This window comes from Carlito syrichta, unplaced genomic scaffold (assembly GCF_000164805.1).
Source record: "Carlito syrichta isolate Samal-C Ts95f unplaced genomic scaffold, Tarsius_syrichta-2.0.1 Scaffold287526, whole genome shotgun sequence".
Taxonomy (NCBI): Eukaryota; Metazoa; Chordata; class Mammalia; order Primates; family Tarsiidae; genus Carlito; species Carlito syrichta.
Window position 1 is genome coordinate 133944 of NW_007231622.1, and position 20968 is coordinate 154911.

A 20968-nucleotide genomic window follows, 5' to 3' on the forward strand; every position below is an offset into this window, starting at 1 on the left:
CATCTCTACAACAAATCAAAAAATTAGCTGAATTGCCTGAGCCCACAGGTTCGAGATCCGCCTGGGCAACTTGGCAAGACTTCATCCCTACAATAAATCAAAAAATCAGCCGGGCTTGGTAGCGCGCGCCTGCAGTTCCAGCTACTTGGAAGGCTGAGGCAGAAGGATCGCCGGAGCCCAGCAGGTCGAGACCACAGTGGCCAGGAGCGGCCACTGCACTCCAGTCTGGGTGACAGAGTGAGACTCCAACTCAAAAAAAAAAACAAACAAAAAACAGTACACAAGCGTTCCAGTTTCTCCTCGTCCTCACCAACACTTGTTATTTATTTTCTTTCTTCCTTTCCTTTTCTTTTATAGCAGCTGTACATTTCACTGTGTATTTTCATTTTCATTTCCCTAATAATTAGTGATGTTGAGTCTCTTTGCAGATGCTTGTTGGCCATTTGCACATCTTCTTTGGAGAAATGTCTATTTGGGTCCCTTTGCCCATTTTAAAATCAAGTTGTTTTGTTGTTGTTGAGTTGTAAGAATTCTTTGTACATTCTGAAAATATATTATTTGCAAATATTTTCTCACATTCTGTAAGGTGCCTTTTCACTCTATTGATTGTTTCCTTTGTTGTGCAGAAGTCTTCTATTTGATATAGTCCCATTTATCTACTCTTGTTTTTATTACCTGTATTTTTGGCATCATATCCAAGAAATCATCACTAGATCCAATGTCATGAAACTTTTCCCTTTTGTTCTATTGGTCTATATGTCTGTCTTTATGCCAGTACTATACTGTCTTGATTACTGTAGCTTTGTAATATGTTTTGAAATCAGGACATGTAAGGCCCACAGCTTTGTTTTTCTTTTCAAGATTGTTTTGGTTATTTGGGGATTAAAAGTGATTTAAAAAATAAGGGAACTGAACTGATATTTTATATTTACTTACATTTTACCATTTTCATCTGGGATCATTTTTGTTCTTCCTGAAGACCTTCCTTTAACATTTCTTTATAGTAGCAGTCTTCAGGTGATAAATTCTTTCAGCTTTTTTATGTCTGACAGGTTTTTATTATACATCTTAAAAATTAATTTTTAGTTTCTTGAGTCAGGTTCTCACACTATTGCCCAGGCAGGAATGCAGTGGTATGATCACAGACACTGCAGCCTCCAACTTCTGGGCTCAAGTGTTCTTCTTGCAGCAGCCTCCCAAGTAGGTGGAACTACAGGTGCGTGATACCACACCTGGCTAATTTTTTTTTATTTTTTCATAGAATCAGAGTCTCACTATGTTGCTCAAGCTGTTCTAGAACTCCTGGACTCAAGCGGTCCTCCCACCTTGGCCTCCCAAAGTGCTGGAATTAGAGGCATGAACCACCACACTCAGCTTTTACATTTATTTCTGAAAGTTTCTAAGTTGACAGTGAAAGATACTGCTCTACCATCTTCTGGTTTGCACAGTTTCTGACAAGAAGTCTGCTGTCTTTCTTATCTTTAATTTTCTGTGTGTAATTCTTTTGTCTTTGACTGCTTTTAACGATTTTCTTATCACTGGTTTTAAACAATTTCCGACGTGCGTAGGCATAGTTTCCTTATGTTTATTGTGCTTCTTGGTTTATAATTTTCATCAAATTTGAAAAAAATATCGGCAAGTATGTTTTTAAATTTTTTTTTTTCTGTCCCATTCTCTCTCTTTTATATTGGTTCACTTGAAGTTGTGCCACAGCTCACTGATTCTCCATTCATTATTTTCTCAGTCTTTTATCTCTCTTTCATTTTGCATCGTTTCTATTGATATGTCTTAAAATTCACTAATCTTTTATTTCTGGTCTATAATTATGCTGCAAATCCCATTTAGTGTTTTTGTTGTTGTTGTTGTTGTTGTTGTTGTTTTTACCTCAGGCATTGTATTTTTGCTCTCTAGAAGTTTAATGTGGTGCTTCTTTAAATTAAGTTTCGGCTAAATATGCTCACGTTTTCCTCTACCTTCTTGAAAATATGTAATATAATTATAATTGTTTGAATAACCTTGTCTACTAATTCCTCATCTGTGTCATTTTAAAATCAGTAACAATTGATTTACTTTTCTTCTTGTTATGCATTATATATTGCCATTTTTTTGATGCCTAATAATTTTTAGTGATGTCAGACATTTTATGAATTTCACTTTGTTGAGTTCTAGATATTTTGTACTTTAAGAAATATTCTTAACCTGTAACCCTGGTTACTTGGAAGGTGAGTGGGGAGGATTGCTTGAGCCCAGGAGTTTGAGGCTACAGTAAGCTATTATCATGCCACTGTACTCCAGCCCAGGTGACAGAGTGAGACCCTGTCTCTCAAAAATAAAAATAAAGAAGAAGAAATATTCTTGAGATTTTACCTGAGTCACAGTTAAATTACTTGAAAACAATTTGACCCTGTTGAGGTTTGCTTTTAAGATTTGTTAGGTAGGAGTGGAGTGGCCTTTAAACTACAGCAAATTTTTCTGCCATGGAGACAAAAATCTTCTGAAAACCCCATACCATAGATGGGAGACTTTGGCCATGAGTAATGGCGCATACCTGTAATTCCAGTGCTTTGGAGACTGAGATGGGAGGATGGCTTGAGGTCAGGAGTTTCAGACCAGCCTCGGCAACATAGGAAGACCCATCTCTACAAAAAATTTTAAAAATTAGCCAGAGTGGCACATACTACTTGGGAAGCTGAGGTGGGAGGATCGCTTGAGCTCAGGTGTTCAAGGCTGCAGTGAGCTATGATAGAGCTGTTGCATTCCAGCCTGGAGGACAGAGCAAGATCCTGTCTCAAAGAAATAAAAAGAGTGAAGAGGTTCTCTACTGTGACTATTGAGAACAGACACTGTTCTGGTTTAGCCCTTGGCATAGGAGACTCAAGGGATATCCTCTATGGGTTCCTGGAACTCTCTCCTCTCCAGAACTCTGACTTGTGAATTCTAGTCATTTTGGCATCCTCAGAGACCCAACTCTGTCTCCTCAACTCAGTGAGGCTGCCAGGCTTCTCCTGAGTTTCTCTTTTCTGCCCTGTGACTTGGACTGCTCTCCACGTATTCAAACCTTGTGTGTGTGTGATGGGCAGGCGGGGGCAGGGGGGACAATTGTTGAGCTCACATTTACTTCCTCTTTTCCAGGAATCACTGTCCCGTATTGCCTGTCAGATATCTGAAAAAATATTTATAGCTGCTAACCAGGTTTTTAATTGTTTAAGGTGGCATAGTAAACCTGTTACCCTTATTTGCCTAGGCAGAGGTCCTAAAGCTTTTGATTTTTGCATGCTTATTTTATAACTTGCTGGCACTGGGTTTTGTTGTTGTTTAATTTTTATCATTTAATTTAGGGTTTTCTAGGTGTACATCTTGTCATCTTCAAAAGAAGATTGTTTTATTTCATATTTTTCTATTCTGTGCTCTCATTTTTTGTGAAATATAGTTGCATTAGTTAGCACCTTCAGAACAATGTTGAACCATACGGTAGGTAGTTACTATGCTTACCTTGCTCCCGACATTAATGGGAATATACCTACAGCATTTCCCTAAGAATGCTGGCTTTAGGACTGAGGCATATACATTTAATTATGTTAAGGAAATATTTACTACTTCTATTTATTCAAGAAATTTTTTAAAGAAGTAAGTGTTAAATTTGGTCCAAGCTTTTTTCACCATCTGTGGAGATACTCATTATTGTTTCCTTAGGTCTATTAATATGGTGGATTATATTAACAGATGTTCTAATATTGACCCATTCTTGATTTTCTTGACGTTTATGTAACTTATATTCCAGTGCATTAAACATTGATATCTCTAAAGTGCCTTTTGGCACACTGAATTCACCCTTTTCATGATGGTAGAGTCTTTTGATGTGTCATATGGACCCCATAACCTGCCATCTCCTATTCTATTTCTGGAACTTTAGACAGTTTACCACCCTGGCTGAGGAGTCAGTCCTGTGTTCCATTGTTTTAATTTATCAGCTTGCATTCCTTGAGTGTCTGCTGTTTTGCAAATGTCTTCTTATTTTATTAATGTTTACTATTTTATGTGAAATCATCTAAATTGCAATATGTAGATCTTCTATTTGCTTTTTCAGTTGAAAAGTTTCACCTTAGTACAATTAGTTAAATAAATATAGGACTTTTATTCTACTACTTTTGGAGTGTTCAAAGTTAAATTTTTTAACTCATCAGGGATTGATTTTACTGTGGTTAGGTGCTGATTGTGTGAGGTATGAATTGATATTTAAATTTCTTCATAATAAAAAACAACTTTCTCAACAATATTTATTAAACGATGATTCATCTCTCCAGTCTCTTATTCCTCCTAATACTTCACATGCTAAGCATTTTGATAGGTTGAGGTTTATTTCTGGAGTTGCTATTGTGCTTCTTATCACAGTACCTATTCTTTTTTTTTTTTTTTTTTGAGTTGGAGTCTCACTCTGTCGCCCACACTGGAGTGCAGCGGCCGCTCCCGGCCACCGCAGCCTCGACCTGCTGGGCTCCGGTGATCCTTCCACCTCAGCCTTCCGAGTAGCCGGAATTACAGGCATGTGCTACCACGCCTGGCTGATTTTTTGATTTCTTGTAGAGATGAGGTCTCGCTACCCAGGCAGGTCTCAAACCCGCGGGCTCAGGCAATCCACTCACATCAGCCTCCCAAAGGCGGGGGATTACAGACTGGGCCACCGAGCCCGGCTAGTACCTATTCTTAATTTAGAACTAGTTTGTTTTATAATTGTTAAAGATGCATTTTTACAAGAATAGACTTTACTTTTTAAAGCAGTTTAAGTTCACTGAAAAATTGAGCAGAAAGTACAGAGAGTTCCTATATACCTCCCACTTCCTCCCCTCACCATCACCACCTCCTCCACTATCAACATCCAGCACCAAGTGGTACATTTGTTATAATGGATACGTTTACACTGACATATCATTGTCACCTAAAGCCCATAATTTACATTAGAGTTCACTTTTGTTGTACATTCTATGGGTTTTGACAATGTTTAATGACCTATATACAATACACTGTGATCGTGTCATACGGAATAGCTTCACTGCCTCCCTCCCCTTTAACCGTTAGCGATCACTGATCTTTTAACCGTCTCCATCGTTTTGCCTTTTCCAGAATGTCATAAAACTGGAATCATCTGTATGCAGACTTTTTCAGATTGACTTCTTTCACTTAGTAATATGCTTTTAAGTTTCCTCCATGTCTTTTTGTTTCTTGACTGTTCATTTCTTTTTAGCACTAATATTCCCTTGTATGGACATACCACAGTTTATTTATCCATTTACCTGCTGAAGGACACCTTGGTTGCTGCCCAGTTTTGGCAATTATGAATACAGCTGCTATAAACATTCATGTACAGGTTTTTGTGTGGACATAAGTTTTCAACTCATTTGAATAAACACCAAAGAGTATGATTGCTGGTTCATATGAGAAGAGTATATTTAGTTTTGTAATAATCAGCCAGGCTGTCATCAAAGTGGCTGTGCTATCTTGCATCCCATTAGCAAAAACTGAGTATTCCTGTTGCTCCATATCCTCGCCAGTATTTGATGTTGCTGGTGTTCTGGATTTTCACCATTCTAGTAAATGTGTAGTAGTATTCCCTTGCTGTTTTAATTTGCAACTTTCTGGCATATGATGTGTATCTTTTCATATGCATATGTATATCTTCTTTGATGAAGTGTCTGTTGAGATCTTTGTCCAGCTTTTTGGGGGGGAGGAGTTTGAGTTGGAGTCTCACTCCATCGCCCAGGCTGGAGTGCAGTGGCACGCTCACGGCCCCCCAGCTTCGACCTGCTGGACTTAGGCGATCCTGCCGCCTCAGGCTTCCAAGTAGCTGGACTACAGGCGCGTACTACTACCACACCGGGCTAATTTGAAGTATTGTAGAGACGAGGTCTTACCAAGTTGCCCGGGCTGGTCTGGAACCCGCGGGCTCAAGCAATCCACTCGCCTCAGCCTCCCAAAAAGCTGGGATTGCAGGCTGAGGCACCGAGCCCAGCCATTTGTCCAGTTTTAAATTGGGTTGTTTGTTTTCTTATTGTTGAGTTTTAAGAATTATTTGTAAATTTTGGATAACAGCTCTTTATCAAATATATGTCTTTTGTAAATATTTTCTCCCAGTCTGTGCAAAGTTGCATTTTAAGTGTAGCATGTCAAGTTCCTTATCACTCCTTTGATACTGTCTTTTAAAAATATTTTTTTTCTTTCATTTTTATCAAATTTTATAATTTGTCCTATTAGTATCTTAATTGGGATTGAATTAAGAGATTTTATTTATTATATCTATTATTTAGCTTGGAGAGTATTATCATTTGCCATAAATTTATAGAAGAGTAGAGAATATCTGTTGAGGGTTATTTTTGTCATTAAAATTAAGTTATTCTTTTAATTTGGTCTCATATATCCTATCTATATATTCTCTAGTAATTGGTTTATTGATTTTTTTGGTTTATTTATTCTTGTTTTTGATAACAGTTTTATTGAGATATAACATATACCACAAAATTCACTCTCTAAAGGTATGCAATTCAGTGGTTTTTAGTATATTCACGAAGTTCGCTGCTGTCTATTTCTAGAAGTTTTCACCACCCTGAAAGAAACTCCAAATGTATTAGCAGTCATTCCCCATTCACGCCCTCGCCCCAAACCCTGATAACTACTAGCATGCTTTCTATCTTTATGGATTTATGTATTCTGGATATTTCATATAAATGGAATCATACATTACGTATTCTTTTGTGATTGGCTTTTTCACTTAGCATGTTTTAAAGGTATCAGAATGTTGTAGAATGTATCAGAACTTCATTACTTTTTTTAAATCCGAGAATATTCCAATGCGTGGATATGCCACCTTTTATCTATGTATTCATCAACCGGTGCACATTTGGATTGTTTCCTTTTTATTATTGTTAGTGATACTGCTGTGAACATTTGTTGTCTCAGTCAGCTCAGGCTGCTGTAACAAGTATGATAGCATGGATAGCTTAAACAACAAACATATGTTTCTCACACTCTGGAGGCTGGAAGTCTGAGATCAGGGTTCCAGCATGGTCAGGTTCTTAGTGAGGGTCCACTTCCTGGCTGGTAGATGGCCCCTACTTGCTCTTTCCTCATATGGCAGAGAGAGAGCTCCGGTCTTTTCCTCTTCTTGTAAGGGTGACAATCTCATCTCTGCCCTTGTGACTTCATCTAAACCTAATTATCTTCCAAAGGCCTCATCTCCAAATGCAGTCATGTTGGGGATTAGGGATTCAACTTATAAATTTGGGGGAGGACACACACCTTCGGTCCATAGCATTTATGTACAAGTTTTTGTGTGGACTTATGTCTTCATGTCTCTTGGGTGCATACCTAGAAGTGAAATTACTGGGTCACATGGTAACTCTAACTTCTTTTTTTTTTTTTGAGTTGGAGTCTCACTCTGTCGCCCAGACTGGAGTGCAGTGGCCGCTCCCGGCCACCGCAGCCTCGACCTGCTGGGCTCCGGCGATCCTTCCGCCTCAGCCTTCTGAGTAGCCGGAATTACAGGCATGCGCTCTAACTTCTTAAGGAATTGCAAAACTGTTTTTCTAAATGGTTGCATCATTTTCTATTCCCATCATCTATGTATGAGAGTTTCTATTTCTCCACATCCTCTCCGCCACCTGTTATTTTTATTTTAGTAACCCTAGTGGGGTGAAGTGGAATCTCGTAGTTTTGGATTGCAGTATTTTCTTTTCTTTTCTTTTCTTTTCTTTTGGAGTCAGAGTCTCACTCTGCTGCCCAGGCTGGAGTGTGCAGTGGCATGCTCACAGCCATGGCCACTGTAGTCTCGACCAGCTGACCTCAGGCGATACTTCCACTTCAGGGAATTACAGGCGTGCATCACCATGCCCAGCTAATGTTTCTGATCTATTGTAGAGACAAGGTCTTGCCACGTTGGCCAGGCTGGTCTCGTACCCTTGGGCTCAGGCAATCCTTTTACCTCTGCCTCCCAAAGTGCTGGGATTACAGGTGTGAGACACTGTACCCAACTATGGTTGCATTTTCTTAATGACTGATGATAATGAGCAACTTTTTAATGTCTTTAACGGCCATTTGTATATCTTCTTTTAAGAAACATCTATTCAAGGATGGGTGAAGTGCCTCATGCCTATAATTCCAGCATTTTGGGAGGCCAACCTGAGAGAACTGCTTAAATTCAGGAGTTTGAGACCAGCCTGGGCAATATAGCAAGACCTTGTCTCTACAGAAAACAAAAAAATTAGCTGGGTGTGGTGTGCATGTCTGTAGTCCCAGCTACCCAGGAGCTGAGGCAGAAGGATCGCCTGAGCCCAGGAGGTTGAGGCAGCAGTGAACCATGTCATACCATATCACTCCAACCTGGGTTGCAGAGTGAGACCCTGACTAAAAAATAAAGAAATGTCTATTCAAATTCTTTATTGACTAAAAAAAAGTTTATTCTAGCCGGGCTCGGTGGCTCAGCCTGTAATCCCGTGCCTTTGGGAGGCTGAGGTGAGTGGATTGCCTGAGCCCGCGGGTTCAAGACCCGCGTGGGCAGCGAGACCTCATCTCTACAATAAATCAAAAAATCAGCCGGGCGTGGTAGCGCGCGCCTGTAGTTCCGGCTACTCGGAAGGCTGAGGCGGAAGGATCGCCGGAGCCCGGCAGGTCGAGGCTGCGGTGGCCGGGATCGGCCATTGCACTCCAGTCTGGGCAACCGAGTGAGACTCCAACTCAAAAAAAAAAAGTTTTTTCTTTTTTTTTTTTTTTTTCCCCTGCCCAGGCGGGTCTCGAACCCGCGGGCTCAGGCAATCCACTCACCTCAGCCTCCCAAAGGCGCGGGATTACAGGCTGAGCCACCCAGCCCGGCTAAAAGTTTGTTCTTAGGTTGTTGAGTTGTAAGGGTTCTTTATACATTCTAGGTACAAGTCCCTAATTAACCATATGATTTGAAAATACTTTCGCCCATTCTGTGGGTTGTCTTTTCACTTTCTTGATGGTGTTATTGACTTAAATTTTTTGTTGTACTATTTGTAAAGAATTTTTGTATCTTTTTTATCTCTATAATTATCCTCATTTCTTTCCCCCACCTTATTTTGATGACCAGGAAGAGTTCCAAATAATTTATTGAAGAGAGATGATGACAGAACACATGTCTGATTTTGTTTTATTTTGGTTTTTACTGCTTCTAAGCAGAGTGACTCTCTTGTTTCTTTGCTGTGAATTTCATTGACTTCTGAGTTCAGAATAAGACTCTTTATTATCCTAAAGGAAAGTCCCTTTATTTCTCTTTCAAAGATAAAAAAAAAATTGACAAAAGGAAATCAGAGTCTCTGTTCTCTCCTTCCTTTGAGAGAAAAGTCACTCACACCCAATCTTCTTTGTGAATGTGCAGCATTTGTTACAGTGGCTACATCTGTAGATCGCCCTTTCATTACGCAGTTACAGAAGCGCCTTTCTTTTCAGTAACAAGTTGTAGCTCTCCTAATTTAGATCAGTAGGTGACCAACATCATTTACTATCAAATTTGTTACTTTTCCTTCCATGATTTGGTAAGTAAATCTGACTTTACAAACATAAGGTTTAACTGTATGCAATAATTTAGCCAGAGTTACTATTTTTCATGTTATATTAAAAATATAAGGCAATTAGTAAAATCTATTCTCTTCCAAAGTATTTAAAACATTAGAAAGTAATATAGTGGCCAACACCTTTCAAATCTCAAATCAGTTAGAAAAATGAATATCTTGAGTGTTTGTCTTCCTAAAAATTAATAAGTTAGAAGACCTGAGTACAAAAGTAATACTTTTCGGAGGAGTGGATTAAATTTCATCCATGGGCATGGATGAAATTGATGAATTTGCAAAAGACCCTTTACCTGCCTCCCTTTTGATTGCATTTCACAATATCCAAGACATCTTGACAGAATATTCTATCCTTGCTCGTGGAATCTCAGTGATCTGTCAGAAGCTAATTGTGACTTCAAGATGGAAGTAATATCCAGTATTAAAACTGCTGCCTTCACTTTTCTCAAAAATATTGGTAAGACAGACAATAGATTTTAAACTTGCTTTTGTAAATAGTGGTTGCATCTCATTTTGAGATTCCAGATATTCCATAATGGATCTTCTTTAAAAGTTGCCTGGACACAGTGGGCTCACGCCTGTAATCCCAGCACTTTGGGAGGCTGAGATGGGAGGACTGCTTAAGCCTAGGAGTTTAAGACCAGCTGGGGCAACGTAATGAGGCCTCATCTTTATAAAAAATAAAATAAATTAAATTAATGGTGGCACATGCCTGTAGTTCCAGCTACTCAGGAGTCTAAGGTGGGAGGATCACCTGAGCCTAGGAGGTTGAGGATGCAGTGAGCTGTGATCATGCCACTGCACTCTAGCCTGGGCAACAGAGTGAGACCCCAACTCAAAAAAAGAACTGTGCTCTTTCTAACTCCCAGTAAGAGAGTTATGAGGGAATATGTATAATTAATTCTGCCAGCTCTAGTAGCTAACCTTTATCAAGCACTTGCTCTATGCCAGGCACTGTGCTAAGCTTTTTATTTGCCTTATTTTATAACATATACCTCTATGAGATAGGTACTACTATTAGGCCCATTTTACAGATGAAGAAACTGAGGCTTAGAGAAGATTAAATGACTTGCTTACAGTCACATAACTAGTAAGTGTTTGAGTAAGAATTCCAAATTAGACATCCTGACTTCTGAGCGTATTTTCTTAGCCACAATGTCTGTGCTCTCAAATCTCCATAAGATTTAATAGTGTTGGGACTTTATTTTTATAATAATGATATGTCCAGATATAGATTAAGGTATGAAGTGTGTAAGAGGGACAGAGATAAATCAGATTTAGGAAGTAATTTTGTATTATAATCATTATTACTATTATCAGGTGACAAAATGACTGTACATGCTTGGTTACATTTGGAGAGGTAACTTGATTCTTGTTCCCCAAATGATCTCAGACTGGAGGTCATTGTTTAAGATAGCTGTGCATTCAGGGTAGGCTATATATGGTAGGTTGAAACTGACACTATGAGTTCTAACTTTTCATAGAAATTTAACATCTAAATTTTAATTCTTAGTTAAAGCTTCTAAATCAAATTAACATTTTAAAGTCTATTTTCTAGCCGGGCTCGGTGGCTTAGCCTGTAATCCCGCGCCTTTGGGAGGCTGAGGTGACTGGATTTCCTGAGCTCGCGGGTTCGAGACCCGCCTGGGCAGCGAAACCTCATCTGTACAATTAATCAAAAAATCAGCTGGGCGTGGTAGCGCATGCCTGTAATTCCAGCTACTTGGAAGGCTGAGGTGGAAGGATCACTGGAGCCCAGCAGGTCGAGGCTGCGGTGGCCGGAAGCGGCCACTGCACTCCAGTCTGGGCGACAGAGTGAGACTCCAACTCAAAAAAAAAAAAAAAAAAATGAAGTCTATTTTCTTCTAGTATGAAATGAAATTACAGTACCATTAAACTGATTTTTATTTGTAGGTGTCAGCACTTTTGTTAATATTTCTGATGGACACTATAGAGTTCAATAACTTCAGATTTCCCCAAAACTTCTGGAACCAACGACCACACTAAGACTGAAAATATGCCACCTGATATTGAAACTAATTACATACAGTTTTCTTTGAAAATACCAAAAATGGAGAAGAAGGAGTAACCAATGTCCAATATTTCCCAGAGGAGAGTTCAGTCCTGGTTGAGTTTTCTAACTACCAATTTATTTTGCTTCTTGATGTTCAAAGTGAATATTAGTCATTTGGTGCATGAAGGAAGCCAGATGAAAAGCTACATAGGTGATTAGGAAACCCATCAAAGCCATCACACTCTTATTGGAATATGTTATGAATTAATTCAAGCTTTGAACAGTTCTCTGTGGCAATCTAGCTAAAAGAATTGAGTGTGTGTGCGTGTGTGTGTGTGTGTGTGTGTGTGTGTGTGTGTTAGCAGTAGCAAAAAATCAAGCAGCAAAAACCTTCACCCCAATTTCCATGTAGTTACTGCTTCCTTTCTTTGCTTTCTTTTGCAGCAAAATTTCTTGATTGAGTTTCTTTAAACTCATCCCTGTTCCCTCTCTTCCCATGCTTCCTTCAGTTCATTCCAGACAGGTTTTTACCACCAGTGCTTCACCAAACCTGTTCTTCTCAAGCTCACAAATGACCTTTTTGTTGCTAAACTCAGTAGCCACTTTTGCGAGAGAGACAGAGAGGGAGAGAGGTAGAGAGTGAGAGCACAGAAAGCTGCCATGCTTTTTGTAACCTAGCCTCAGAAGTGACATAGCATCAATTCTGCCGTATTCTATTGGTCACACAGCCAACTCTGATATGATGCGGAAGAAGACTAGACTTGATGACAAGGAGGTAGGGAATATTGAGAGCAATCTTACTTATACAATCCAAGAAAATAGAACTTCAAGACAAGAGCCTTTCATCACTCTCTACTTCTCTCCTCACTGTCATACCTAAGCCTTCTATAGATTCTAGAGTACCTCTGGCTGTTAGAATTCCAAATGTATAGATTTAAATCCTTCTAGAATTTACTATCTGGATAACAATGGCAAAGTTTTTTCTCTCTGTTTCCTCATTTATTTACTTATTTTGAGACCTCTTTAAAATATCACCATTTGATTTTGTCTGAATGATGTCTATCCTTTATTTTTATTTTTATTTAGTGCTGGACACCAACTTGGTGAAAAAGTGTGTCTTCAATGAAAAACCCATTTCTCTGTTCACATATTTTATGTCTTTGGGCAAGACTTGTACGGAAGGGAGAAACCTCTGAGAAAGTTGTTGGCACCATTCCTGGTGTCCCTGGATCCTCATATATAGAAGTTCTTGCTAAAAAAGCATCACCAGATTAGAATGATAAATTACAAAATGGAAAATTGTCACTGTGAGGCAACATGACCCCAAATCATCTGTAAGAGGTTGAAGGTAACACTCAGGTCTGTGGCCACCTAACTCATTCAAGGATGTCCAAAAAATTAGTGTCATCAAGACCTGGAGAGAACATATTTCTTAAAAATTATCCTGCATCTAACTGTCAAGTCATCAAACTGAATGTGAAGCCAGTGGTATGGGAGGACATAAAAGATAGCACAGAGGATGATAGATTTTGATTGAGTCTGATATGTTCAAGGAGATGGTCATAATAATTGGTCATTAGGAGGATGTGAAAAGAATTGTAACACAATTTAAAGACATTAGTAGAAAGCACCAATGAAAATATTAAAAAAGGAAAACCAAAATCTAACAGAGAATGTGCCTGGTTCATTTGGAAGATTTTCTAGTCTTCACATCAATGCTTTGAAAGACTTTTACCCAAGGAATTCTCAAGTTGGGAGGCAACTGATAATGTTTTCATCAAACATACCAGGCTGCACACAGGAGAGTATTAAGTGAAGAATGAAATTCCTGAGCAAATGAAAAGGCTCTCCCAGAATCCCATTCCCAAAGAAGAGAGTGAACAATTCTCTAACACAATTATGTAATATGTATATAGTACCAACCAAGAGGCACTGAACTAAGACCATTTTAAACAAAGAAAATTCATATCCTTTTTCAGTTAGATTATACAAATAAGTTTCATTTCATGGATGACCAAATGATAGTTGTTGCCTGGAGCTCTGTGTTGAAGAAGATTCTGAGACTATATCTGGGCTGATTGAAAGAGTGCTGATACCAATTAATAATGTCTGTCATAGGTGTAGAAAGGATGACATGTGCCATGTTTTTACCATTCATAGTTGTGAGAAATGCCATGTGGTAGCTCAGCTCAGATTCTGTGAAAAGCAGAACTGAATTGGATGTGAAGAAATCAGATTAAAGTATATGTCCTCCATTTGCTAGTAGTTTGACTTTGATCAAGTGACTTCATTCCTATGCACGCTGGTATCTTTTTCAGGGCAATGAAGTTTCTATACTGGATAATCTCTGATGACCCTTTACATTCTAAAATTCTGTACCTGTTAATAGCCAAAGGGCAAATGCATCATTGCGGAACACTCAGGGACGTATCTTATTTGGGTTCCCCAGAAGAGGACCTTGAGATCTAATTCAAGTGCAAGCATTTTAAAGTAGAGGAAACTGATGGAGTACATCATCAAATCAGCTCCCACTTAATCCCACTGGGGAAAGTCATAGTGAATCTATCTGAGAGGCAAGGTTGCTGGGGTATTTTATGTCAACTCCTGCCAATCATTGCATGAGGGCTGGGTGGTGGGGAGTGGCTTGATTTACCTGTACTTCTCTGCTCTTCCTTACCAGCAAGCCAAGTAGGTTTTGGCAGCTAAGAGAATCCCCGGGCAAGAAATGCAGTTGGAAATATGTCCAGGTTGCACTTAAATAGTAAGGGTTAGGTGATATGGTCAGAGTCTACTATGCTAAGATTCTTGGGGAAATAAGTAATGACATTTGGGGTATTAAGTACAATTAATACTCAAATATTATGATAAATTATCTGCTTTGAATCTCAGAACTGAGTTATGAGTTGAGTTAGAGAAGTCTGTGAAATCTAATAGGTTTTTTTTTTTCCTCTTTGGACACCTAAAGAACTGGGCACAGTGGTGACATCTGTAATCCCAGCACTTTGGGAGGCAGAGATGGAAGTATTGCTTGAGGTCAAGAGTTTGAGACCCACCTAGGCAACATAGCAAGACTCTGTCTTTACGAAGATTTTTTTAAAAGAAAAATTAGCCAGGCATGGTTGGGTGTGCCTGTAGGTCTAGTTACTTGAGAAGCTGAGGTGGAAGGATTGTTAAAGCCCAGGAGTTTGAGGTTACAGTGAGCTATAATCGTATCACTGCATTCCAGTCTGGGTGAGAGTGAGTACCTGTCTCTAAAAAAAATAAAAGACACCTGTAAGGAAAGTCTTGAGTTAGGCATGTCCTGGTAATGCTTTACTGTTTTCTCCACAGTCAGGTGAACAGTCCAGTATGAAAGATTATCTTTCATACAAAAATGTTATAGCTTCAATCGAAACCAAAGAAGGTCTGAGCCTCCAGTTGATAAGTGGAGATGTCCAGTATATCCAGGTAGGTGGTATTTGGTAAATCCACCAAGGGACAATGGTTCCGTGCCTTAGGATCAAAGATTAAGATAATATCAATTTGGGGAGTTCAAGCCACCTGAGGTTCATGCAGAGATGTATTTAGCATTCCCTATATTCTTCCACATATACTCACATGGAGGGGTCCAAGTTTAGCCACAAACCAGGGTGTGCAAATCCACCTCTTTTATTTCTCTGCTACTGATCTTGACTATCCCCTCAACCCAGTTCTGTTTTTTCCCCTCCTGCTCCAATCAGCACTAATGGGGAAGACATATATATACCATAATATAAAAATCACCCTTCACCAAAACACACCCATTGCTCTGGCACTTTCCAGAGACAGAGGAAGAATGAGAAGGGATAAAGGTTACCAGTGCAGGCGTTAACTCCTAAACCTGGCCGCTGCTTACCTCTGTTCTATCATTTCCCTTTCCTTGGAAGCACCGGGTAGCAGGAGAAGCAGGCACTCCATTCCACCTGTAGTTTACACCCATGACACTGAATCCTGGCTGCAGATCAGAATCATCTGGGGAGCTTTTAAAAATACAGACGCCCAGGCCCTAACCCTGGAGATTTTAATTTTAATTGGTTGGGTATATGGGGTGGCAACAGTAGTTTCTGGAGGAATTCCAGGTGAGTCTAGTTAGGGCAAAAAAATCACCGGTTTGGATGCTTCTTCACGATTCTATAGCCCCACCCTTTGGACACTTGTTATTTGCCTTCAGATGTGACACACTTCAAGACTAATGGAAAGAGAAGCTTACTGAGAGATTTGAAGAGTCTTCTGGAATATTCTTTGCTTTTGCTGCAGCTAATAAGATGGCAGAGGGGAGGGAGGTAGTCAGTTGTTTCTTCATGTCTCTAGGGTCCTTGGACTCCTTTGTTACATGGGTTCAGGGCCTTGTCCTCAGACCAGCATATTGAAAAGTTGAATCTTATTACCATTTTACCCAGAGTTGATGTGACTTGCACTAATCAAACTCAAGACTTACTTATAAAACTGGAATTGCAATTATTTAATTTTCAGTGCGAAAGATGATTGCCATGGCTACTGGCAATAGTGAGCTTTGCAGCTGACATTTTGAGTGTGCTAAGTAAATATAACGAGACCAGAAAAGAACTGGATGATAGAAAAGGGTGTAAATTAAATTTCCACTCTAGGAGTAGTCATAGTGTAGTGGTTAAGCAGACCACCTCTAAAGCCATTTCTGGCAGGGTACAGGCACCACTCCACCACTGAATGAATAGCCACTGATCTTGATCAATATCTCTCATGCCTTAGGGTCCTTATCTATAAATACAAGCGATAACGATATAGGAATTGTTGTGAGGTTTAAATAAAATAATTCATATAAAAGACTTAACTCCTACCTGGCACATAGTACCAGCTTTTAAAAAATGCTAGCTGTGATCATTAACCACTTATGGTGGGCCATTTCATATTTTACCTTACTCAGTTAGTACCATAACCTAATTAAGATAGATGTTACTTACCCCCATTTTATAGATGAGGAAACCAAGTTATTTTCACATATAAGTCTGCTGAGTTAATTACAAAACTCATGTCAACTCATGTTGGGGGAACTATTCTCACCATGGGATGGTGCTGTGTAAACTTTGCAATCGTCTTTAACTCTTTTTTTCTCTGAGCTCCTTTTCTTATCCAGTTAGTTTCCAAGTCCCAATGAGCCTCATTTCAAAATGTCTCCTGTGCATGGCCTTCCTTTTCATTCCCACTGTCTATCCTTATTTCAGTGTCCCCCTAATCACTCCTTGTCACCCTTTTTTTTTTCAGTTGGAGTCTCACTCTATCTCCCAGACTGGAGTGCAGTGGCACTCTCCTGGCCACCACAGCCTCAACCACCTACCACGCCTGGCTAGTTTTTTATTTTATTGTAGAGACGAGGTCTTGCCAAGTTGCCCTGGCAGTTCTCAAACCCCTGGACTCAGGCAATCCACTCGCCTTGGCCTCCCAAAGTGCTGATTACAGGCTGAGCCACTGAGCCTGGCCCTTGTCACCCTTTAATGTGTCTCCTATATTGCTGCTTGATGCATATTCCAAAAACATTATTTTAGCAGATATTTTCCTGCACAAATATCTTTAGTGTCTTCCTGTTGCCTGTAGGATCAAGTCCAAAAAGTGTGGTTTTCCAAGTACCCCATCATTTGGTCCCAAATCTTTCTCCAGCCCCATCCCTCCCTATTGAACCTCTGCTTCAGCTAAATTGGACTCTCTGACCTTGCCCAGTTCTGTGTATCCTTCGATATTCCTCACACCTAGAATGTCTCACTGCCTTCTTTCTACCTGACCCAATTATAGCCATTCTTCAAGGCTTATATGAAATTCTTAATCCCTCAGTAAAGTCTTCATTAACCACTAACCAGTCCAATATAAATAATTCCTACCTTTTTTTAAGTTTTTTTTTTTTTTTTTTTAGTTGGAGTCTCACTCTGTCGCTCAGGCTAGAGTGCAGTGGCACAGTCAGGGAGCCTCGAATCTGCTGGGCTTAGGCGATCCTTCTGCTTCAGCCTTCCAAGTAGCTGGAACTACAGGAACATGCCACCATACCTGGCTAATTTTTTTGATTTATTTTAAAGATGAGGACTCGCCAAGTTGCCCAGGCTGGTCTTAAATTCCTGGGCTTAAGCAATTCTCTCACCTCAGTCTCCCAAAATGTTGGGATTACAGGCGTGAGCCACTGTGCCTGGCTAATTTTTTTTTAACTTTAAGCTATCCCTGCATTTCTGGGATAAATCCCACTTGGTCACTCCACCTCCCAAAATGCTGGGATTACAGATGTGAGCCACTGCACCTGGTCCAAAACTTCTATAGCAATTCAATATTTGCATATTTAACAGAATGTCTTTGGATTATCTTAATCTGGTTTAAATATTAAGATGATTTCACTTTTTTGCATGTTAATATATTGCTTCCCTAAACTATACAGAAATCAGTAAATAGTGACACTACAATTGGGAGTGAGAAGAAGATGGGCTAGATGTAGTTTTGTTTGGTTTTTTTTTTGAAAGACTTACTCCTCTTGTCTCCACAGGGCCTTCTCAGATCCTGAGACTGGCTTATACTAAGCTCATGTAAGACCTTATATGCTACTAACGTACCTCCAATACCGACATAACACTTAAAACTAGTTTTGACCGGGCATGGTGGCTAAGCCTGTAATCCCAGCACTTTGGGAGGCTGAGGTGAGAGAATTGCCTGAGCCCGGAGGTTCGAGACCAGCCTGGGCAACTTAGTGAGACCTCATCTCTTCAATAAATCACACACAAAAAAAACTAGCCGGGCGTGGTGGCGTACTTCTGTAGTTCCAGCTACTTGGAAGGCTGAGGCGGAAGGATTGCCTAAGCTCAGCAGGTCAAGGCTGCAGTGGCCATGAGCATGCCGCTGCATTGCAGCCTGGGTGACAAGAGTGAGACTCAACTCGAAAAATAAAACAAACAAAACAAAAACAACAAAACTAACAGTTTTTATTCAAGAGGAAATTCTCTAGATTTTATTTTTCAAATGTAATTATAACTTTATTTAGAACTAACTTTTAGCCAAACTCTCAAAAACTGAGAAAATTAAAGCATTTAATTTTCAAAAATGCAAAATTTTTGAAAAAAACTGCAAAATTTTGGCAAAATTTAGGCTTTTTAGACTAGACATTTTCCAAGAACTCAAGAATGCTAGTTATTAGATTGGGAACTATAACTGTTCTGTGTCCCAGAGACATAGGCATATTTCAATTTACAATAAGGAAGAGCTCTCCAAAAAAACCAGAATATTCAAAATCCACATGATCAGAGTATTTGCTGTCCCTCACACCCAGTCAAATTACCGTGGAATCCAAAGGTTGGTAGTAAGCACAAAATCTGAATAAGAGGAGTTAGGTGAATTGAACACATAACATCTCATGGCATCAACTATGACTTCCATCTTACCAGAGAGACAGACATTTAGAGAAGTCAATGCCTCTGGGCAGGCTAAAACGGACATGGCCTATCTTCACCTCAGACTTTTCTTTGTCTAGGCCTTCAAGACTGACCAGACTCCCCTTCAGATTAACCCATTCTTTTTTTACGTATGTTACTAAATTCAAAACACGTAATCTCAGTTCCTGCCAACCTAAAAGCAATTCTCTCTTACTTCCTCTGTCTCCCACTCTTTCTGTGTTTTTGTCTCAGTCTGTCTGTTTCTCTGTCTCTCTTTTTTGCCTCTACCTTTCATTTTCATTTTCTTTCTTTCTCCTCTCTATAAATCTTTGTTTCTGTCTCCCTCTCTGCCCCTGGCTTCCATTTCACTCATTTTCATAGCTCTACTCTGACTCATTGGGTATTGCTTTGACAGTAGTGATTAATTATTTCCTTAATTTCTGAGTCATTTGGGAGTCACCTCATTAGAGTGTTTAAATATTAACAGATTGTAAATTTCTTGAGAGTAGGGCTGACGTGTCATTATGATAGGCAAAACATATCTTGGGCATTACACCATAGTCCTTAGCAAAGCATAGGTGCTTTGTCATTATGTGTTGATTCAATCTCTAACAAACTTGCTGTTTTCATTAAGGCTGATGTCATTGTCAACACAGTTCCCAAGGATCTGCAGCTTGGAGGAGGACCACTGTCTCAGTCTCTTTTGCAGAAAGCTGGTCCAATGCTTCAGAAAGAGTTAAATGCCACCAGGCAGGAAGCCGAGGAAAAATTGGGTAGCATATTCATGACAAGTGGCTGCAATCTGGACTGCAAAGCTGTGCTCCATGTCGTGGCTCCAGACTGGGATAACGGAGCAGGGACTGCTCAGAAGGTAGAGAAAGCTCTTAGTTCCCCACCTCATCTGATAGCCTTGAGAGTCTCCTTCTGGTCTGGGATAGGTCCTCAATTTTGCCCCTGCAGAGGACATTAGGCTTATTACAGCTGCTACTGGTGTCTAGTGGGCAGAGACCAGGGATGCTGCTATACATACTATTATGCACCTCCCCACCGCAACAAAGAATCTGGCCAAGGTTGAAAAACTCTAGTATTGATTGAACCCTGTCTGTTTGTTTTTTGGGTTTTTGTTGTCAGAGTCTCACTCGTTGCCCAGCCTGGAGTGCAGTGGCACACTCACGGCCCACCCCAGCGTCAACCTGCTGGGCTCCTGCGATCCTTCTGCCTCAGCCTTCCAAGCAGCCGGAACTACAGGCACGCGCTGCCACGCCCGGCTAATTTTTTTGATTTATTGTAGAGATGAGGTCTCGCCAAGTTTCCCAGGCAGGTCTCGAACCCGCGGGCTCAGGCAATCCACTCACCTCAGCCTCCCAAAGCGCTGGGATTACAGGCTGAGCCACTGAGCCCGGCTTAATTTTTTATTTATTGTAGAGATGAGGTCTCACCAAGTTGCCTGGGCTGGTCTCAAACCCGCAGGCTCAGGCAATCCTCTCACCTCGGCCTCCCAAGTGCTGGGATTACAGGCTGAGTCAACGAGCCCAGCCCACTACCTATTTGTTGAAATCTTTTTTACAGTCCATGGAGAATCTATCACAACTACGTTATTTCAGAGTGATTGACCCTCAGAAGTGGTAACAATTATTGCAGTTCTCCTGGAATGGTGTCTACAGAGTTATGTAAAGATTCTTTGGCATAACAAAGAGGTGCACCCAGAGCTGTGGTGAAGAATCAGAGTCAGTGCCCTTCTTTTAATAATTCTCACCTCCACTCCCAGTTTACTCCACCAACTTTATATTTTTTCAGAATATAAAAACATAATACATGTTCACTTTAGAAAAGTACAAAAAGAAAATGAAAATCATAATCCAACCACCAAGAGATAACTTTGGTTAACATGTTACTGTATTTCCTTGAAGTCAATGTTATGCATATTTATTTCTTAGCTGAGATTTTCTTTCTAACACTTTTTTTTTTTTTTTTGATTGGGT

The 20968-nt window shown here is 39.9% G+C and overlaps 1 protein-coding gene across 1 annotated transcript in view; it reads left to right on the forward strand.

The window, feature by feature from the left end:
* Positions 1-12975: 12975 nt before the first annotated feature.
* The window catches only part of PARP15 (poly(ADP-ribose) polymerase family member 15), a 27852-nt gene continuing 19859 nt past the window's right edge, over positions 12976-20968 (forward strand). Inside the window, exons 1-3 of the mRNA XM_008052807.1 lie at positions 12976-13077; positions 14920-15036; positions 19621-19857. Coding sequence (XP_008050998.1) covers positions 12976-13077; positions 14920-15036; positions 19621-19857 — 456 coding nt within the window. The remainder of the gene's footprint in view (positions 13078-14919; positions 15037-19620; positions 19858-20968) is intronic.